General features: G+C 38.3%; 1 protein-coding gene, 1 non-coding gene and 1 pseudogene across 4 annotated transcripts in view; all 3 read left to right on the top strand.

Annotated features, from left to right (window-relative positions):
* LOC102468413 (denticleless protein homolog pseudogene) overlaps positions 1–2,911 on the top strand; it is a 7,461-nt pseudogene extending 4,550 nt beyond the window's left edge.
* Positions 1–23,090, top strand: part of SBF2 (SET binding factor 2) — a gene marked incomplete at its 5' end in the record, with an annotated part of 353,908 nt that overhangs the window by 74,932 nt on the left and 255,886 nt on the right. For all 3 annotated transcript variants that reach the window (XM_014581887.1, XM_014581886.1, XM_014581888.2), the window contains 1 exon segment: positions 14,767–14,904. In XM_014581887.1, the coding sequence (XP_014437373.1) occupies positions 14,767–14,904 (138 nt within the window).
* LOC114004998 (U6 spliceosomal RNA) lies at positions 8,752–8,858 on the top strand. The gene has a single exon (XR_003546939.1). It is a non-coding gene; the product is annotated as a U6 spliceosomal RNA (small nuclear RNA).

Here is a 23,090-nt window from a genome sequence, read left to right as displayed (position 1 = left end):
CCCCCCGCCCCCCCCCCCCGGGGGGGGGCCCCCCCCCCCCGCCGCTGCCTCGCTTGGCGCGGTCCCGGGGGTGGCGGGGCCCACAGCCGGGCTGTGTGGGCCGGCGCAGGGCCCCTCCGCCCTTTGCCCTATTTTATTTTGTTTTTTAAAAGTTGATCAGGGAGAGAAGGAAAGTGAGAAAGCAAACTACCAGGTCTAGGACTCAAACTGTGGTCAGCCATGTGGGAGTCCAGCCTCCTTAGCCACCACGCCATCTGCCAGCCCCAAGAACTCTTGTATTTTTAATACAGTCATTATCATAATTATTATCATGCTAAAAATTAACTCTTTAATATCACCAATATCCACAGTTTTTATATTTACCTATTTGTGTATTTGTATATATTGCTCTTTTATTGTTTTCTCATAGTTGGTTTATTTGAATTAGCATCTAAACAAAGACCATCTAAGCATTTGATTGATAGATTTCTAAAATATTTTTTAATCTTTAGTTTCTTCTTTTGATTTTCCTTGTAAACATTTGTTAGAGAAATTATTCTTTCTTAACTGCAATTTATAATTAATTTAACCATTTAAAATTAAAATAATTTAAATTTATTGCAACTTTATGAGGAGATAACTCACTGTATTTAAAAGCCTGTTTTATTTTTCTTAAAATAACCTTTATTGAGCACTTCCTATTGATATAAGTAGGCACTATTCTAAGCATTTTCATATTCATAGCAACCCCAATAAAATACTCAGGGTTGCTCAGCCCACATTATGTATAGGTCTTTTGAAAGAGTCAGTTGAAAATGAGATTTCACTGGTTGTTTTTTAGAGAACATGATAAAGGAACTATGTGTGGAAAAGCCCCAAATGATAGCATTCCTTGTATTTATTATCCAGGAAATTAGTAAAATTCCAATGTTTGTCGTTTACCAGAAAGGAAGAGGAATTGAAATGGGACTCACCTTGTTTCTTACATACTCAATGTTTAATTTGTTCTTAAAAACGGAGGAATTCTTATGACCATTTAATTTTTTTAATTAAAAGTTCATCTATAATTGGTTCTTGAGAAATACATGAGTATTTTTCACTCTTAAATGGCAGAAAAAGTGAGATTTCTTCTGCCTCAAAGGTTTTGAAATGTCAGCTCTCTGTACTCACTGAAACTTTAATTTAAGATATAGAAAGCCTTTATGGTATGATTCGTCTTTTCTTAGAAGCTTTGTAAAATTTTAGCTTTAGTAACTACAGTCTAAATATAATAAATCTCTACCCTGGAGACTATATAAGATATATGTAGGTGTGTAGGTGGAAGACACAGCAACATCATGGTCTGGGACACTAGATGTCACAAAAAAGATGGGTTTTACAGGCAAGTGAATCAAATCAGTGGAGCTCACAATAAATACCTCAGACAAGCAAACCCCTTCAAAACCAAAAAAGAAACAGAATTCAAAAGGACTTGCACCTTCTGTGGATTTCCAACAGAGTGTTAGTGTGGTTGTCTTTCAAGATGAGAATACAGTAGTCTCAGGAGGATCTGTGGATTGGATAATCGAGGTATGGGATTTACGCAAAAATTACACTGCTTATCGACAAGAACCCAATAGCATCTAAGTCTCTCTTTTACCCAGGTAACAGGACTCGGGAACTAGGATACTCAAGTCTGGTTTGGGATTTCACTGGCTCTACTTTATTTGCTAGTTGCATGGATGACAACATCTACATGTTCAATATGACTGGATTAAAGACTTCTCCAATGACTATCTTCAGTGGACGCTAGACCTCTACCTTTTATGTAAAATCCAGTCTTAGTTCAGGTGACCAGTTTTTAGTCAGTGGTTCAAGTGATAAAGCTGCCTATGTCTGGAAGGTCTCCACACCTTGGCAGTCTCCTACTGTGCTCCTGGGTCATTCTTAAGAAGTCACATCTGCGTGCTGGTGTCCATCTGACTCCACAAAGATCGCTACCTGCTCTGATGAAAATATGCTAAAATCTGGTGTATGAATAGAGGACTAGAGGAGAAGTCAAGAGGAGATAAACTTACCATAGTGGGTTGGGCTTCTCAGAAGAAAAAAGCAACGAGAGCTGGCACAGTAACACTGAGTAGCAGTAGAGTACCCTGCCAAAGCCCCCAGGGTAAAGAGCAGCCCATCCATTTCCTTGCCATCATCTGCTGTTTGTGCTCCAAGCTGTGCTGGAGACCTCCCTTTTTCTTCAAATACTCTCACCTTCTCTATTTAAACCCCTCCTGCCAAGTCCTGGTTTCCCATCAACAGGAAAGACTCTGCCTTTGCGTCTTCTGTCTCTCCCAAGCCACCCTCATTTTTCAAGCTGTCGGTTAGAAACTGGGTGTCCCAAACACCTTCCTCATTACCATATATCACTCTGCCTGCTTTTGAGACCAAGATCACATCTCTAAGAAAAGCCCTCATTCCTGAGCCAGAAGTTATCCCAAACAGAGGCTTGCTCTGAGTCTAGGAACAGAGTAAAGAGGCTAGACTTAAGCCGTCTAGAGACTGTGAAGCAAAAGTGTGTGAAGAGTTGCAACTATGTGACTGAGCTTTATGGCCAAGTTGAAAATCTTCATTTGGATCTCTGCTGCGTTGCTAGTAACCAAGAAAACCTTAGTAAAGACTCTCTCAATCAAGCAAGAATGAAGAAGCTAATGCTAGTGTCTCGGAGACTCCTTCTCCTGTCAGTCTTTATGCTTCAGAAAGCTGTGGAACATTACCTTTTCCTTTGAGACCTTATGGAGAAGAGTCCGAAGTGGTAGGCAAAGAGAATAGCTCCCCAGAAAATAAGAACTAGTTATTGGCCATGGCAGTCAAATGAAAGTCTGAGAATTTATCTCTACAGAGTCCAACATCCCACACAGTCTATTCTAGGAGACAGAGTGGAAAGACATCACCATCAACTTAAGCCTAAATATTTATGTACACACATGTGTATGTGAATCTATGCAACAGTATTTGAAAGGAAGCACATAAAGCTATTAATAATGATGAAAATGTCTGGAGGTGAAAGGTAGAATGCCCATATCATTGGATCGGACAGTAAGAACTTGAATGTTTTTCCTACCAACTTCTGCATTGTTTGGATTTTTAACAATAAAAACACATCCACTCATTATTTGTTTAAAATTTTAAAAATAATCAGTAGTGGTAATGATAGTAGTAACAGCTGGTATTTATCAAATGTTTAGTCTTTGTTAGCTACTATGTTAAACATTTTATGTTTATAAAAACCACATAAACAGATCAATGTATTTCCATTTTAGAGATTTGAAAATGGTTTCAGACAGTCCGCATAGCTAAATAAATTGTAGTACTGAAATTTTAATGTAAATCTGTTTCATTCTAGTGTCCCAAGTCTTAACTATAGTTCTGGAGCCTTAATAATGAGAAAATTGGAGAGGAAATTATTGGAAAACATTATTTCTAAAGACACAGCTCTGAAAATGGCTGAAATAATCAGACCAGTGGTATGTAAGACCACTGGCTAGAGGCCTGGACCTTGGTGGATTCAAATAGAAAAAGGGATACTGTTTCTCCTGAGCCTCAAATGAGGCTTTAGGAAATAGCACTAAGTAGAAGAATCCTAGTAAGATGAGCTGTCCAAAAGTTCCCAAACTCTAGTGATTCATTCCCCAGGACAGGTGTCTAAAGATTAGAAAGGGTATGTTGTAATCAGAGCTCAATTGCCGATGATTTATCCTTAAAATCACTTGAAGAAGCACTTAATCCTGTATGAATACTTTTAGAGTAAAATTTAGCTGTGTGAGTGTTATGCTGGCGTTGTAATTGAAGATAACTTGCAGGCAGCCTTACATCAGGGAACCCAGTTTACTGGGAGCATTTTTTCTGCATGGAGACCTTCTCCATTATTCTCATGTTGCTTTCTAATTAATCCCTGCTTATAGAATGCCTAATAATATTTACACTTACTTTGAGCAAGCGTTAAAGTTTCCCATTAATGGGAGAGGATTAGTTGTCCTTTTGTATGGCTTTATTTCTGGGCTCCTTTTTTTTTTAATCATTGACCTATTTAAATTTCTTTACTCTGATACTATGATGAGTGTTTCGGTTTTGTTTGTTTTGATTTGAGTTTTTGTTACTCTGGCTTTATCACAATTCTTAAAATCAAGTACTGCTACTTCTCCAGTTTTATCCTTTTCAGAGCTGTTTTTAGCTATTCTAGGTCATTTATGTTTCCATTGGAATTTTAAATTCAGTTTTAAAATTTCTAGCACCTCCTGACCCCAGAAAACACCCTCCTTGACATTCGGAAAGGGATTGCATTGGAGCTATAGATTTATTCAAATACTCATTAATTTGCAGGACATTTGACACTGGTTTATTTGCATGAAGTTATTAATAATATTCCTTTATGCTTTATGATCTTTTAACCTGTAGATTCTCTAGTGAAATCATCTCTCTCATTTCTTTTTTTTTTTTTTTTCTTTGAGAGGTGTTTTGCTATAGGGCACGTGCACTCGCCCGAAAGACAGAGAGAGACAGAGAGATAGAAAGTGAGATATCACCCCCCAGGGGGGATGGCCACACCGCAATCCCTTCTCCTCCATTCTCCTCTTGGGATCTTGGGCACACACGCACATGCGCCCGGCGTGAGTTTTAAGCCACCGGGTCTGGGACGCGAACCACAGTCAACTATGTGGGAGTCCAGCGACATAGCCATTACACTAACTGCTGGTCCCCTAAATCATCTCTCTCATTTCTAATAGCAATTTTTGTCTTCTCTTTGTGATCAACCTGGCTAGAAGCTTATCAAGTTGTTTTATCTTTCTTTTTTAAATTTTTAAATTTATTCATTCATTTATTTTAAATTGACCAGAGCGAGACAGAGCGAGAGAGGGAGAGAAAGTGGGAAAGCAAGCCACCAAGTCCAGGACTTAAACTGTGGTCGGCCATGTGGGAGTATCCAGTACCTTAACCACCACGCCACCTGCTGGTCCCCAAGTTGTTTTATCTTTTCAAAGAATTAGCTTTTGCTTTCATTCCCACCCACCCCCCCCACTTTGTTTGTTTTCCAATCAGTGATTTATGTTTAGATCCATATTATTCCTCTTTTTTCCCCTGTGCACTTAGAATTTAATTTTGTCTTTTTTATCAGATTTCCCAGAGTGGAATCTGAGTTGAGACCTTTCTTTTCTGTTTTAAGAGAATTAGTGCTATAAATTTTCCCTTAAATACTGCTTTAGTAGCATTTCATAAATTCTATTAGATTGTGTTTATTTTCATATAATTTAGAATTCTAATTTCCCCTTTGATTTCTTCTTTGATTCATGTATTACTACTTTCCAAATGTCAGTCATTTTCCAGAGATCTTTCTGTTACTAATTTGTAATTTAATTTAATTTAATTCCCTGTGGTAGGAGAAAATATTTTTTATGTTTCAAATTATTTTAAGTTTATTGAAATTTACTATGCCCAATATGTGGTCTCATGTGGTAAGATTCTGATGTACCTGAGAAGAATATATATAGCCTGCTGTTGTGTGTGGAATGTTCTGTAAACATCAAATAGATCAAGTTGATTGTATTTGTTTAGAGATCTTCTATAGCCTTACCATTGTTCTATCTACTTCCTCTATCAATTATCAAGAGAGCATTTTGAAATTTTTGAGATTTGTTTCTTTATTTTCTTGCAGTTCTGTCAGATTTGTTTTATGTAATTAAAGTATCTGGGTGGTGTTTGTTTGTTTGTTTGTTTGTTTTGCTATAGAACCCGTTAGCTTGCCAGAGAGGGGTGGGAGGGAGAGAAAGTAGCCCCAAAGGAGGATGACCATGCCTCAATCTCTTTTCCTCCACTCTTCTTGGATCTGGGCCATGTACACACATGCATCCAGCACGTTTTTCAGTCCCCTAAAGATCTCTATATATTTTTAATTATCAGAAGGCATGTTCACTTACCAGAGAGAGAGAGGCAGAGACAGAAAAAGCACCCCACTCCCACAGTGGTGCATTGTCATGCCACAGCCTCTTCTGTTTCTCCATCCTGTGGTGTGATGGTGAAGGTGTTGGACTCCCACATGGCTGGTTGTGGTTTGAGTCCTGGACCTAGTGGCTTGAAATTCACATCAGGTGCATGTACATGTGTACCCAAAAATCCCAGGAGGAAAAAGAAGGAGAAGAGATTACAGCATGGCCATCCCCTCTGGGGGACGATTTCTCAAACATTCCCTCTCTGTCACATACCCTATGGCAAAACTTAAAAAAAAAAAGGAAAATTTAGAATTTTATGTCTCTTTAATGAATTGGCCCATGTATCACATATAAAAATATCATCTTTGTTTCTGTTAACATTCTCTGATCCTGTCAACCTGCTTTGTTCTGAAACCTACACTGATACTAATATAGACACTGGAACTTTCTTTTGGTTAATGTTAGCATAGTATACCTGTTTTCCATCCTTCTCTTTTTAGGGTATTTGTATTTGTGTGTGTAGCGGGACTAGGTGTGGGTATGACGGAATAAATAGGTCAGTAAGCAGTGTTTTGTTTAGACAGCTTCACTGATCATTGTTTATTTTGTTTGTTTAGTTTTTGCTATAGGTAGTGTGTGCTTGCCAGAGGTGGGGGCAGGGAGAGAGAGAGAGATTACCCCCTAGGGGAGCGATGACAACACAGCAGTCCCTTCTTTTCCATTCTCCTCTTGGGATCTTGAACATACATGCACATGTACCTGGTATGATTTTCAAGCCACTGGATCCAGTACTCAAACCACAGAGTTGGCTATGCAGGATCTGGTGCCTTAACCTCCACGTCACCTGCCAGCCCACTGATGCCTGTTTTATTTTGGGGGATTTGATTTTTCTCCATGTGTTTTATTTTAGATTTTTCTTTCCAATTTGTCACAGGGTACATGTGCTTGCCAAGAGAGACAGGGAAAGAAAGAAAGTAAAAAAGCATCCCCCAGGAGGGATGACTGTACTACATTCCCTCCACTCTCCTCTTGGGATTTTGGGTACACACGCACACACAGCCAGTGTATTTTTCAAGCCACTACATCTGAGACTCAGTGTAGTTGGCCATGTGGGATCTGGTTGCCTTAACCACCATGTCACCTGACTGGGGCTATTTTAGATGATTTTTAATGGCATGAATTTACTGATTTTTTTTCTGCAGCATCTAATCTGTTCTGAATACTATTTGGTACATTTATTATTGTAGACATGGTAGTTTTTATTTTTAGACATATGATTTGGGTCTTTTTATGTTTTCATTTCTTTAACCTTTTCAGCATAATGGGAATCAGTTATAATAACTCTTTCCTTGTCTTTATTCTAATTCTAATATCTCTATCAGTTCTTGGGCATTTTCAGTAGATTATCCTCCTTAATAAGTGTTGTGTTACCCTATTTCTTTGTGTGCCTGTTAATCACATGTCTATTAATTTGCTTACCTAACTTTGTGAATTTTATCTTGTTGGATGGTGGATATTTTGTATTCCTATAAATCTTATTGAGCTGTGTTCAGAGAAGCAGTTCAGTTACTTGTAATACTTTATGTGTATGTGTGCTCAGAGTCTGGAGAGGAGAGTGGAGGAGAGAGGATTGAGGTGTAGTCATCACCCATGGGGATGCTTTCTGTTTCTCTCTCTCCCTGTGTCTGGGGCAAGTGCACCAGCCTCAGAGCAAGCTAAAAAGTAATAATAGGGACCAACAGTTGTCAGAATGGCTATGTTGCTGGACTCCCAGTTTGAGTTTGCTGGACCACAGTTGAGTCCCAGACCCAGTGGCTTAAATTCACGCCTAGCGCATGTGCATGCATGCCCAAGATCCTGAGAGGAAAATGGAGGAGAAGGGATTGCGGCTTGGCCATCCCCCCTGGGGGGGTGATTTTTTGCTTTCTGTCTCTCTGTCTCTCTCTATCTTTCTGGCAAGCGCAAGTGCCCTATAGCAAAAAACTCTCCAAAAATAAAAAAATAATAATAATTTTTTCTTTTGTGGCTTTGAGTACAGGATCTTTTTTCAAATTGCTTATTCCTGGTACCAAAGAAAACTACTAATTTTTACATGTTCTTTTATCTGCCTACCTAGCTGAATGTTTATTAAGTCCAAGTGTTTAGTCAGTTTGCTTGGATTCTCTAGGCAGACAGTCAATATTTTACACATGATGACAGTTTTATTATACTAAGATGAGGACATTGCTGTGTTGCGCAGCAGTAATAAAATAACCTGAATATAATTTTACTAAAAGCAGTAAATGTGACCCACTTAAATAGAGTTTTATTTTAAGCAAATGGTTTTGGAAATCTCTTTTAATATTGGGTCATTGGAAAAGTCATGACATATTTTGTATGCAAAAACACATCATGACATTTTCAACAACCGAATAGTTCACCAAAAACTGCCCACCAAAATTGGGCACATAGCATTCATTACTCTATAGTAACAAAACATTGGGTAGCTTCTATAGCTTTTTTTTTTAAATAAGGTTTTTGCCGTAGGGCATGTGCACTCTCCATAGAGAGAGAGTGAAAGGGAAAGTGAGAAATCACCCCCCCCCCCCAGGGGATGGCCATGCCAGAATTTCTTCTCCTCCTAGGATCTCGGGCACATGGACATGCACCTGGCATGGTTTTTAGGTCACCAGGTTCAGCATTCAAGTCGCGATCCGCCATGTGGGCACTTTAACCACCACGCCACTTGCTGGACCCTAGTTTTTATAAATTGGCTTCTCTTTCACAGTCTAATGCCCACTATATTTTCTGAGAACCTTGAAAAATATCTATACATAAAGTGCTTGCTTTGGCAACACATATACTAAAATTGGAATGACACAGAGAAGATTAGCATGGCTCCTGTGCAAGGATGACACGCAAATTCATGGAGCGTATATTTTTTTGTAAGTAAAGTTTAACATAACAGTATTCCATAAGCAGCTTTTTTATTGTCAGATCATTGCCTGATTTAATATAATACTATTTTTAAAAAAATCTATATATGGACCAGCAAATGGTATAGTGGTTATGTCACTGGACTAGCATGTTGTCAGCCATGATTTGAGTCCTAGAACTGGCAGTGGGAGCTTAAAACTCATGCCAGGTCCGTGTGTGTGCATGTCCAAAATTCTGAGAGGAAAATAGAGAAAAAGGGATTGCATCATGGCCATCCCCCTTGCGGGAGAGGGGCAGTTTCTCACTTTCTCTGTGTTTCTGTGGTGAGCACGTGCCCCATGGCAAAAATCTCTTTCTTAAAAAGAAAAGAAAAGAAAAATATCTATGTAAAGTATAGAGTGCACATGACATGCCCTGGGCTGGTTTGACATGGAGTTCAGTCTCCTAAAGTTTCTATTACTTTTTTCACAAATCAGCTTTTCTGTAGTCAGAATATAGTTTATAATAACAGTTCTTTGTATCACTTCTTTTTTGTTGTCTTTAGAAATTTTTTCAGCAAAACAATAATCTTGGGGCTACCTAACCCTTAGAAGGGAATTCAAGGGCAGTTAAACATACTTGTGCTCAACTTGTGTATACCTTACAAAATCAGTTCTATTTCCCTAAGAAAATAATGAGACAGCTCCAGAAAGACTTATGTAATATGATGCTTATTTCAACATCAGTTATGAAAACAAATTGTAAAATATCTTAAACAACTGATAATACGAAATCAGTTAAGTTATGGTACTTTATGTATACCTATATAATCATATATTCAGTTACTAAAGATAATTTTGTCAGGGATACATAAAAGAACTGGCTGGTGGGAACCAGCAGTTAGCGTAATGGCTATGTCACTGGACTCCCACATAGTTGACTGCGGTTCACGTCCCAGACCCGGTCGCTTAAAACTCACGCTGGGCGCGTGTGCGTGCGTGCTCAAGATCCTGGGAGGAGAAGGGATTGCGACGTGACCATCCCCCCTGGGGGGGGTGATTTCTCACTTTCTGTCTCTCTGTCTCTCTCTGTCTGTCTGGCAAGCACACACGCCCTATAGCGAAAACCTCTCAAAAAAAAAAAAAAAGGAACTAGCTGGTGACACAGTAGAAGAACACGTTGCTCTGTGAAGGGGACCCACATGGGAGAGTTCTGGGTTCAAGTCCAGAGACCTCCCTGAGTGTCTCAGGCATGTGCATCCCCATTATCCAGGGTTGGCTGTGGCCAGGGGTGGGTAGCCAGGCTGGGACCCTGTTGGGGATACTCGCTTAACACTCTGTCTCTCTCACTTACAAAATATTAAATAAACTTAAAGAAATATGTAAGTACATGGGAAAATGTTTGTTATAGTAAGTGGAGAAAAGTAAGACTTGTAACTGTATATAAGGTATGTTTTCTTTTACATAAAAATATATATACATGTGCGCACACACACCCAGAGGTAAATGGTTGCAAAGAAATTTTGCCTGTTACAAAATTTAATTCATTTTCTTTTGTTTTTGGTTTAAGTTAAGATAATATTTATAAGGTGATATATAAAGATAATTCGACAGTGAAAGGACAAAGTTCCTAGAGATGCAGAGATTAGGATTCTGGTCCTGTCAGTATCACACACTAGTTATATCACCTTAAGGTCTCATAGCCTTGATTTCATAGTTGATAAAATGAGTCTTGTGAGCTACAGTCACATAAAGGTGTTTTGTTTGTTTGTTTATTCGTTTTGGAGAGGTTTTTGCTATAGGGCACGTGCACACGCCAGAAAGACAGAGAAAAACAGAGAGATAGAAAGCGAGAAATCACCCCCCAGGGGGGTGGCCATACCGCAATCCCTTCTCTATTCTCCTCTCGGGATCTTAGGCATGCACACACATGCGCCTGTCATGAGTTTAAGCCTTTAGGTCTGGGACTTGAATCGTCGACTACATTGGAGTTTGGCAACATGGGAGTTATGCTATCTGTTGGTCCCAAGGTGTTTTACAAATATAAGTGATTATTAGCATTTATCTCTTGTTTGCACGTGGCTGGCCTACTTGCAAGTAGTCTACTTCATACATATGGGCAATTAAATACACAAGTAAACAAAGTTGATGTTTGTAATGTATTAATGTGTGGCGGTTAGCAATGTCGAGCTTTAGCGTTGTAGCCTTGAAGCATCATTTGCTTTCAGGTTATACCACAGTCTTTAAGAAAACTGGAGATGAACAAATACCCCTTTTCAGATAATGTCCTGAAAAGTAATCTGTTTATTGGATATTCCCAGAGACGTCACAGAATTTTTATGGGTCTGATCTGTGTGAAATGATGAAGTCAAGGTGGACAAGAGTTGTCAAAAACATAAATTGTTTTATACACGGTCGTCTATGTATGAAAATACTACTTTTCAGCTTATGTGGTATTATTATTTCACTCGAGATAGATGTGTTTTCTCAGTGGCTTGAAGGAAGGAGAGCAGAATGTAGGTCAGTTTTGACAGCCAGTTTCTAAACATTTTAGATTTTGCACCTGTGATAGCATTTTTTTCTCGTTGCCAATAAAGACACTAGGGAGAGCAGAATCTTGATTTTATCCTGTTTGTTTAGTGCTTATCGTTCTGCTTACTATCTTTTAGTGACTACTCCGTTTCCAGCTGTCTAAACATTCTAGCACATTCCTGTCAGAAATGTGACTCTAGCCCAGGTTCAAGAATGGTAGTGACCACTCCCTCATTGTTTATTACTTCCTCAACACACTTTTAGTTAAAAATTGAAATGCTTGAACCAGCTAGCATTATTATAGTTCAAATTCAAAGCCTAGAGCAGTACTTCTGAAATAGCGCTATCAGTTCCTAATACTTCAAATTCCATTATTGCTTGAATCTTATGGCTTCTGTATTCGAAAAGCAAACATTTAACTACATGTTAGGGCCATTTAAAATTTTTTTTAGGTTTTTGCCATAGGGCATGTGCACTTTCTAGAGAGAGACAAAGAAAGAGAGAAGGAAAGTGAGAAGTCATCCCTCAGTGGGGATGGCCACACACAATCCCTTCTCCTTCATTCTTCTTTCAGGATTTTGGGCATGCACGCACATGTGCCAGCATGTTTCTGCCAGGTCCAGAACTCAAACCACCCAGTCAGCCATGTGGGATCCAGCCACCTTAACCTCCATGTGATCTGTTGGCACCTGAATGAATTCTTTTTCTTTCTTTTTTTTTTTTTTTGAGAGGTTTTTGCTATAGGGCGTGTGCGCTTGCCAGAAAGACAGAGACAGAGAGATAGAAAGCGAGAAATCACCCCCCAGGGGGATAGCCAAGCCGCAATCCCTTCTCCTCCATTCTACTCTCGGGATCTGGGACACGCATGCACACACGCCCGGCGTGAGTTTAAGCCACCGGGTCCAGGACTTGAACCACTGTCGACTACATGGGTGTCCAGCGACATAGCCATTACGCTACCTGCTGGTCCCCTGAATAAATTCTTGAAACTGGAACATTATAGAAGGGAGTTTTTGGAAAATAGTTACTTTTAATGTTTCCCAAAACAGGCCCAGCCATAGAGGAGCACCAACAATACCACTTGAGAGCTGGAAGCAGCGTAGAAGACCCAGGACTGGTTTCCAGGCAAATGAGGACATGCTAGGCATGGTTGCATGGTTACATTTCAAGGTGCTGGGTCTGGGATTCGAACTACAGTTCGCCTTGTGGAAGTCCAGCACCTTAACCACCATGTCACCTGCTGGTCCCGGGCCATTTCTTTTCATTCTTTGAAAAGTAAAAAAATTTTACAGAAATTTTTATCACCTCAGTTGTGTAAGCTATTAATTTGTTTCTTTTCTCAATATTAATATATTTCTTTTGAGAACACAGACTGCACAATTTTCCCTAAAGTGTAATTCTTTATTTTGTATTTATTTTTAATTGCATATATATTATACATTTAATCACTGTATATCATTACAGTATGTACAAATAAATTTTAAACATATATATTTTATACAATCACTATTTAGTTTCTTTTTGTTATTTTTCCAAGTACAAGTTCTTTTTTATTTACTTATTTATTTTAATTTGACCAGAGGGGGAGGGAGAAAGAGAGAGACAGAAAGAAAGCAAACTACCAGGTCCAAGACTTGAATTGCACTTGGCCATGTGGGGGTCACGCACCCTTAGCCACCATGCCACCTGCTGTCCCAAATCAGTTTATAGTATTACAGCATGCAAAATAGTTTTCCCAGCACACAAGTATAATTCTAATGATATTTTAAATGCATAGTATAAAATGTTTTTTAAAAATATTTCCTTCATATAAGAGACAAATGTATACGCATGCATGCATGTGTGTACACACACACATGCACCCCGCACACACACAGAGACAGCCTTGTTAGGCCCTTCATGCCATGATCCTGCCCCTACCACTGCAGCCAGCCAGGGTCATGGGAGCACCTGGCATGTTCAGGTATACTCAGGAACCAAACCCAGCCTTATTCATATGGCTTCTGACTTTACCCACCGGTGCCCACACTGCCTGCACCACTGCCACTGGGCCTTAAATAATTCCTCTTTGCAGCTACCATTGGTGTGTGAAATAAAGGATCTCATGTGCAGCCAGTGTCTCATTCTCACTCGCAACCTTTTTTTGAATAATTTTAGTAAAAATATGAGCAGGCCCACCACAAGATACCATTACTATCTTAGTTGTGCTCATGTTAAGCTGTATTTTGAAGAAGTACTTAATGAATCTGAAAAATGCTCCTTGGAATTTCCCATAAGTTTTAAGGTTAATACTTTTTTTTAATCTCAGAATTCCTGTTGTAATGTAAACTGAGGTAAAAGATGCTATTTAAGTGATTAAGGAGATTTTACTATCTAAACTTCCTTCTGGATGGTATGTGTTTATTATTCTCTATTAGAAGAAGGAATTTTCTTAAAGGCTTTTTCTTTTCTTTTTAAAGGGACACGTTTAATTTTAATTTAAAGGTTACACAGTAAAACATGACTCAGTAAGATATAAATTTGAGTGTGGTTGAAAGTCTTGGGAAAAAAATATGTATTCACTTTGAGAGAGAGAGGAAAGGAGACAGAAAGAGGGGGAGTGCCAGAGGTATTTCTTTTTCTTTTTTTTGGAGAGATTTTTTGCTGTAGGGCACCTGTGCTCACCTGAAAGACAGAGACAGAGAGAGAGAAAGCGAGAAATCACCCCTAAGGGAGGATGGCCATACCACAATCCCCTCTCCTCCATTCTCCTCTTGGGATCTTGTGCATGCATGCACACGTGCCCAGTGTGAGTTTAAGCCACCGATCCGGGACTCAAATCATGGTCAACTATGTGGGAGTCCAGCGACATAGCCATTACACCAACTGCTGGTCCCGCTATCCCCAACTTTTCATTTTAATGAAATCCAGCTTATCAGTTACTTCATTCATGGATCATGCCTTTGGTGTTTTATCTAAAAAGAAATTGCCAAGCCTACATCTTGGTGAACAAGATGTCCTTTCATTATACTGAATTGAAGACTCTTAGATTCTTGAGGAAATTTAAAATAATTTTGTTTTTCATAAGTAATACATACTTTGTACATTATTTTGAATTTGTTTTGCTGCATGATTTGTTCTCATATTTGGGGAAAAGTCTTCATTTGGTGCAGTGTTCCTAAAAATGTCATTTTACATCTTAGTGTCATCTGTGAAAAATTTAGGTTGTCTTCAGAAAACGTGTATGCACATTGGTGAAAATTTTCTAAATCATGAATCTGTACATGAATTTTTGCTGTTATCCGAAATGACATGCCACATCAGATAGAAATTAAAAATGTGAGAATGTTTTAATGTTTCTCAGAAATTAATGAATAATAATTTTCATTATACTTAAACATAATAATATTTTTTTCTATCCCATTTAGTTTTGTCAGCCTGGTGGGTGGCAGCTGTCCAAAGAGAGGAAGCAGCCAACATTCTTTGTGGTGGTTCTGACAGACATTGACTCAGATCGGCATTATTGCTCATGCCTAACCTTCTACGAGGCAGAGATCAATCTTCAGGTACAAAATCATTTCTATCTAAAGTATAGTCAAAGGAACAACATTTAGGAATCTTTTATATCATATTTGTTTTTGTTAAAACTGCAAGTTTGACTTAAAGAATATTCTCTGTTAAAAAAAAATCTCTGTTGAAAATGACGTATATGCTAATATTCTTGATTTGATTGACGTGTATTATATGCATGCATTGAAAAACCACGTCATGTGCTATAGAGATGTATTGGGTTGTCAGAAAAGTCATGACTCAGGGTCAGCAGGTGGCATGGTAGTTAAGTATGCTGGATTCCCACGTGGCCAACTGCAGTTCAAGTCCTGGACCTGGCGGCTTGATTTCTCTCTTTCCCTCTCTCTTACTCTGTCCCTCTGTGTTCAAATTAAAATAAATAAATAAAGTTAAATAAAATAATTTTTCAAAAAAATAGTCATGTCTTATTTTTTGCGTAGAAAAACAGAAAAATACCTCCTTTTCTGATAACCTAATATAATGATGAAATGTAAATTTAAACATATTTTAAACAACAAATTTAAGTTTTATGGGCTGTTTTAAAAGTTTAATGTTGGAAAGTGAAACAAGGAAAATTTACTTTCCAGGTTTAATTTTCCTCTTTTAAGATATTGACTATAATGAGAATATTTCCAATGCTGTATTTGTAAATTGGTTTATTGATATTAGTTTCCTTTCCTGGTGAACCTGTGATTTTTTTCCTCTGCCTGTCTTTTTCCAAAGAGGTCTTTACAGAACACAAAGCATTTCATTGGAATGTTTGTAAATTTTATGACTCTTTGACATTGTCATTTAAGCACTCAAACAGCTGTTAACTCCTTTATTCTTAGTGGTAGTGTTATCAACATAAAAAGAAACTACAATGGAACTATAGAAATTTAAAATACTTGCTCTATCAGAGTAGTGGTTGAGGTTCTACTTTCAGATACCTGGTCTACTTTATCTAATTTAAATCTAAAGGACCTATGACAAGTACTGAGCCACTTAGGGAATTTCAGGGGTGAGGGATAATAAGTAGGGAGCCAATTCTGGATATAGGAACAAGCATATTGGGGCTATTCTCATGAAACCACACTCACTCCGGGTCTCAGACAGTGTAACATTCACTGTAGTTGCTCTAGAATATCTGGTATGAGTAGCGGCCATCTCACACTGCTCACTTCTGCTTTAAAGTCTCACATGGCTTGTTTCCTTGGTGGATGTCAGATTTCATGGGAGTCAGAAAAACCTAGGATTTTTTTTTTTTTTTTTTGTGATAGTGGTGGTGGTGAGCATTTGTTTTGCCTTCCAAGCTCTCTGGTACAAGAAGGAAACTATGAAGGGGTTCGGAGGATGTTACATGAGCCAGTTTACATTATCTACTGTAGTTTCTGCTATATATAGAGGAGTGAATATCAATGCTGGGGGGGAAAGATCAGCTTGCTTTTTGAAATGGCCTCACAAAGGAGCATCTGTTGTTTTGACTGATTGTTAAACTCCAAGATCTGAATTTTCTGGATGCAGAAATCTGATGTTTCATTACAATAGGAGATACATTACCTTTCATTGTTCAGACTTACATTATCCAAGTTCATTATATTTTTGTATTAAAAGCAGCTTGCTTGGACCAGCAGATGGCATAATGGTTAAGTTGCTGGACTCCCACTGAGTTGACTGTTCAAGTCCTGGACTTGGTGGCTTAATCTCACATGCTTATGCGTGTGTGCCCAAAATCCCGAGAGGAGAACAGAGGAGAATGGATTGCCATGTGAGACTTAAAATCCCAGGAGAAGGGATTGTGGCAAGGCCATCCACCTTCGGGGTGATTTCTCTTGCTCTCTGTCTCTCCCTGTTTCTCTGGCAAGTGAACCTGCTCTGTAGCAAAAATCTCTCTAAAAAAAAAAAGCATTCTAGTTTAATTTCCAGTGAAATGTGAAGAGAGTACATAGGACTAAATATGAATTATCTGCATGATCAAATACTCTTTCATTGTTAGATCTTTGTGGGAAACTGTATGAAAATCCAAAGGCTTTTGATTGCAGAATCAAACTAAGGAAAAGTAGATGTAAAATATTTAATAGCTATCAGACATAGCCTGTTGCTTCTGTTTGTAATTAGGGATTCTGTTGTCAATGGGGACAGAAACTTAAAAGGTCTATGACTCTCGTTTCCTCGGCCCTGGATAGTGTTGGAATGGATGTTGCCATAAAATAGCTTATCAAATTTCCCACTTGATCAGGTCAGTCTAAATAAGTTACGTGGGGCCAGCAGGTGACATGGTGGTTAAGGCACTGGACTTTTACATGGTCAACTGTGGTTTGAGTCCTGAACCTAGTCAGCAGTCAGTCAGTCAGTCCCTCTCTCTCTCTGGCAAGTGCATCTGCCCTATAATAAACTTTAAAAAATAAAATTAATTAATTTAATTAAATAAATACATTTTTTAAATAAATAAGTTATAGAATGTTTTCTAGTGCCAATCCCATTCTATCTTTTTTAGGTGACCTTTTAGTTCTATTATTGATCTTTAAGTTAACACTAAGAATGCAGTATTTTCTGTTAGCTCCACATTCTTGAGGTATTTGAAGAGTCACAGCCCCCTAGAATTATCTAAAGAAACTAGCTACAATTATTGGGAACTAGCAGTTAGCGTAATAGCTATGTCGCTGGACTCCCATGTAGTCGACCACGGTTTGTGTCCTGGACCTGGTGGCTTAAAACTCACGCCGGGCACGTGTGCGTGCGTGCCCAAGATCCCGAGAGGAGAATGGAGGAGAAGGGATTGCGGCGTGACCATTCCCCCTGGGGGGTGATTTCTCACTTTCTGTCTCTATGTCTCTCTGTCTTTCTGGCGAGCGCACGCGCCCTATGGCAAAAACCTCTCCAAAAAAAAAAAAAAAAGAAACTAGCTACAATTATTTAGGTTCTCCCTCCCTTCTTCATAACTCACCCCTCTTCTCTCTGACTGAAAGTCAGCACATGAGGACATAGTAGCAGGTGCTCAGAAAGATATCCTAAGGATTTGAAAGTAGTTTTCAAATTTGTGATTTGGAAATAATTTGAAACATACAGAAACGTTGCAAGAATAGTGTAGACAGTTATATGTACTTTACCTTGTTTCCCTATTTTTATTTTGACCATTGATTTAGTTGAGGCTTTTCTCTCCCTCTCTTCCTCTCTCCCTCTCTTCACTCTCTCCCTCTTCAATCTCTCCCTCTTCACTCTCTCCCTCTTCACTCTCTCCCTCTTCACTCTTTTCCTCTCTTACCCTGTCTCTTCCCTTCCCTCTACAACACACACAAACACACACACACACACACACACACACACACACACCTTTTTTTCCTGAGCAATTTCAGAGGAAACCTGCATGTATAGTCTTCCTTTACCCTAAATTCTTTAGTGTATATTTCAAAAGAATATAAACATTACATTAGCACTAATCAACCTCAGGGATTTAATATCGCTATAGTACTTTAATTTACCATCTATATTTTAATTTCGGCATTTGACCTAATAGTATCCTTTATAGTGCCCTGCCCTTTTTACATCCAGTGCAAGATCTAGCACATACTGTTGATATTGCATTTATTGTTTTTATTTTATTTCTATTTATTTATTTATTTATTTTTGCCATAGAGTGTGTGTACTTGCCATAGAAAGACAGAGACTATGAGGGGGAAATGAGAAATCACCCCAATGGTGGATGGCCTCGCCACAATCCCTCCTCCTAGGATTTTGGGCATGTGTACACACACGCGCCTAATGTGATTTTCAAGCCTCCAGATCCAGGTCTCATACCGCAGTCAGCCAAGAGGGAGTCCAGTGCCTTAACTCCCCCACCACCTGCTGCCTCCATTATTTTGCTTTTGTCATTTCTCTTTTGTCTCTTTTTAGGTGGAATTCCTGCGCAGCCTTTATTTGTCTTCTGACATTGACATTTTTGAATAAGTTCCCACCTCTCTTTTTTTCCCTCACTAGATTTAAAATTTTAATTGACATTTAATAATTATACATATTTATGGGCAGAGTGTGGTAATTGATACATGTATATATTGTATAATCATCAAATTAGAGTATTTAGGATATTTAGCGTGTCCATCACCTCATACATTTATCATTTCTTTATGGCGAGAACATTCAATGCCCTCTCTTCTAGATATTTTGAAACATATAATACAGAATTGTTCATCGGAGTCACCCTACTGTGCAATAGAACACCTTCTGTCTGCCTTCGTACACATTGACCAGTCTCTCTCTGCCCATCTCTGCCTCTTTTAATAGAATATTTCTTAGTTTGTGTTTCTGATGTCTCTCATCATTAGATTTATGTGTGTATCAGCAATTGGAATACTACCAAAGTGCATTTCTTCCGAGGGTGCCTATCCTTCTGAGGGTACACATTCAGTTGATACAGAATATTTGTATGCCCTCATTGATGCTGTTCATTCTGGTAACCTCATCAGGTAAATATCAGATTTCCCCACTGTAGAGTTGTATTTTTTCACTGGCACCTACTGAGCAGCTGTAGGAAGACACTTTAAGGCTGCGCAAATATTCTACCACAGTACTAATCTGCCATACTGTTCTGGATTTTACATGAACTGGTGATTTGTGTCTGTGCCAATTTTGATTATGTTGGTTGCAGAATATTTCAAATTTCATACTCCTTCTCTATTATCAGTCATCAGTTGATATTTTACTGTAAGCAAGAGTTCCTCCTTCTCGTCAGTTGTCAGAGCTATGGACTTACAGATTTTCCATTAGTAGTATATAATTCACTAATGGTTTTTATTATTTTAATGCACAAATTGTCCCATATTTGGCAAGTAGGCACCCCTCAGACTGGTTCCTGTGTTCCATGACAAGACCTCATCCTTCTTTTTTTTTTTAAAAAAATATTTATTTAACTCTATTTATTGTTGTTATTATTTTCTTTTAAAATTTTGCTATAGGGCAGGTATGCTAATGGGGGTGGGGAAACGTGAGAAAGCAAGCCACCAGGTCCAGGACCTAAACCGCAATTAGTCACGTGGGAGTCCAGCGCTTATAACCAGCACACAACCTGCTGACCCTCATCATTCTTTTTTAAAAGCAGTTTTTAACTTTCTGCTGTAACAAGCTGGTCCAGGTTTATCTTACTTTTTCCCTGTCACAGCCTTGAAATCAGCCTTGGCTCCTTTGAGTAGAGAATATTAGAAGCCAAGATCTGAAGTTTTATACATTTTGAATCAGTATTTTAAAAAATTATTTCTCTTTTTAACTCAAATTTTCTCCCACTTCCTATTTTAAGTGATCCAAAAATTGTAATTTGTTTAGTTTTTACTATAAACTTTTAGAAGTTCAGAGTCTGTTTCATGTAAGTTTTTCTAAGATTATGAAAATGTAAATTAATTGTGAGAATTTTATCTTTTATGTTATTGTACTTAGGTAGTAGGGACTATCCTGAGTTGTAAGATATCGTTTCTGGTTTTTTTTTTTTTTTGGAGGGTTGTTTTTTTTTTTTTTTTTTTTTTTTCAGTGGTTGGTTTTTTTTTTTTTTTTTTGATTTTTTTTTGCTGTAGGGCACACGTGCTTGCCAGAGAGACAGAAAGTGAGAAATCACCCCCTGGGGGGATGGCCACGCTGCAATCCCCTCTCCTCCATTCTCCTCTCGGGGTCTTGGGCACACACACCCACGTGCCCAGCATGAGTTTCAAGCCACCGGGTCCAGGACGCGAACCACGGTCAGATACATGGGAGTCCAGCAACATAGCCATTACGTTAACTGCTGGTCCCAAGATATCTTTTCTGTGCTGGGCAAAAAAGTTCATTTCTTTTGGGCTTGAACCGAAAGAGGGTACAAATGATGAGGTAGAATTTGGGAAAAAGAAGTTAAACCCCCAAAGATGTTCATTTCTGGGTCATTAGTAAGGTTGTTCTCATTTTTGGCATGAACTATTTAGCTATGTCCTTTTTAAAGAATGTGTTTTTCTTTTATTTTTGGATCATGTCATCAGTTCAAAATAGATCTTTTAATTCTCGTTTAGTGTGAATTACTTCATACCAAATATACTATGACACATGATTTGGAAGCTTAAAGAGGAGGTACTTATGAGACATGCACCATCCAAAGTATAATTGTGCAACTCCAAAAATTTTGGCTCTGTTTTCTTTCCAAGATACAGTAACTGTCAATAATCACAAGCAAAACTTTGGCATTAATCTTTCGTAACATGTTCCTCAGATTATTCACTCGGCAGTGCAACCCTAGATTTTTTTTTTAAGTAACGAGTAAAATATGATAGATTTGATGTTGATGTTAGTGGCCTATCTAAAAATAAAAAAACGAATCTGGGTTCTTCACTTAGTTGTATTTCTTTTAAAGTTATTTTAATATGTCTATATACATCTTTATGACCCAATGATAGTTTTGCAGTTCTCAGGTAAAACATATCTGACATGTCAGCAAACAAACATTCATGAAAGAGGAGAATCGAGGGTAATTCGGGAAGGTAAAATGAGGGATGAAGAGGGAAAAACAGAAGTCATAAGATATATTTCTTCATTTTAGTGGGCTTAAAATCTAACTTGGGGGCCAACAGGTTACATGGTGTTTAAGGGCCCTAGATTCCCACATGGCCTACTGCACGCAGTTCAAGTCCCAAACCTGGCAACTTGTTTCCTCTTTCTCTCTCTCTCTGGTGGGTGTGTATACCGTACTATAGCAAAATTTAAAATAATAACAATAATAAATACTTCTTTTAAAAAATCTAGTTTGGGAGACAGAACACAAACATTCTGAAGTCCTGTTCAATTAAGTAGGTACAATTGAAGACTGGACAACTGAAATAAGTCTTAACAGAGTTTAAAAGAATCAGTGGACCCTTCCTCTTCTCGTTAGTGGCCTGAGGTGATCTTTGAAATGGTTCGCTATTCACTTGACCCAGAGAATCCCACAAAGTCATGCAAGTCAAGAGGTTCAAATCTTCGTGTTCACTTTAAGAACACTCATGAAACTGCCCAGGCCATCAAGGGTATGCATATCTGAAAAGCTACCAAGTATCTGAAGGATGTCACTTTACAGAAGCAGTGTGTGCCATTTCGTCGTTACAATGGTGGAGTTGGCAGATGTGCCTAGGCTAAACAGTGGGGCTGAACAAGGTCGGTGGCCCAAAAAGAGTGCTGAATTTTTGCTGCAATGCTTAAAAATGCAGAGTAGTGCTGAACTTAAGGGGTTAGATGTAGGTTCTCTGGTCATTGAGCGCATTCAGGTGAACAAGGCACCAGAGATGCGCTGTCATACATACAGAGCTCATGGCCGGATTAACCCACACATGAGCTCCCCCTGCCACATCGAGATGATCCTCACTCAAAAGGAGCAAATTGCTCCTAAACCGGAAGAGGAAGTTGCACAGAAGAAAAAGATATCCCAGAAGAAACTGAAGAAAAAAAAAATTATGGCAGGAGAATAAAGTCAGCATAAAATAAATGTAGATGAAAGTTAAAAAAAAAAAAAAGAATCAGTGGACATTTTTAAACAAGAGCTAAGACTTAGGATGGGGAAAGGAAAAGGACAATGCAGGCACAAAGGGTGCAGACAGAAAGATTGTTGGGGTTTATATTCAATAAAGTGAATCCTTTTCATGTTCTTGGTACTGTGCTAAAAGTTTAGGGTCCTTTTTGTTTTTTGTTTTAAATTGACAGAGGGCACATGCACTAGTCAGAGAGAACAAGAGAAAGAGGTATAGGGTGGTGCCATGCCTCAATCCCTTTTCCTCCATTTTTGTGCTGGGTCAGGATTTGAGGTACGCATTCACTTGCACACAGCATGTTTTTCAAGCCACAGGTGCTGGAATTTAAACTGCAGTTGTCCATGTGGTTCCCGGCCTAAGGGACCAGCCCCTTTTTACTTTTTAAAAATTTTAAACATTTTGTTATTTTGTTATTAATATAAAAATAGTACAACTGTAATCATTTTAGAACATTGTTTTTCTCTAGATGTATGTATATTTTTATGTATATATCAGCTACAGTCATGTGACCCCAAAGGACTTGAAGTTCAACCTTCTAGACCTTTTTTACTCTATATTAAAAGCATAAATATTTTTAATAAAAATTTATATATACACACAGATTGTGTAAATATGTAGTGCTTTTTAAAAAGAATTAATTAACTTTATCTATTTATTTTAATTTGAGCAGAGAGTTAGAGAGAGAAAGAGAG

Source organism: Tupaia chinensis, unplaced genomic scaffold, assembly GCF_000334495.1.
Source record: "Tupaia chinensis unplaced genomic scaffold, TupChi_1.0 Scaffold141165_1, whole genome shotgun sequence".
In the NCBI taxonomy this organism is placed as follows: Eukaryota; Metazoa; Chordata; class Mammalia; order Scandentia; family Tupaiidae; genus Tupaia; species Tupaia belangeri.
Note: the sequence above shows the minus strand (reverse complement) of the source record. Positions and strands in the feature narration are given on the sequence as shown.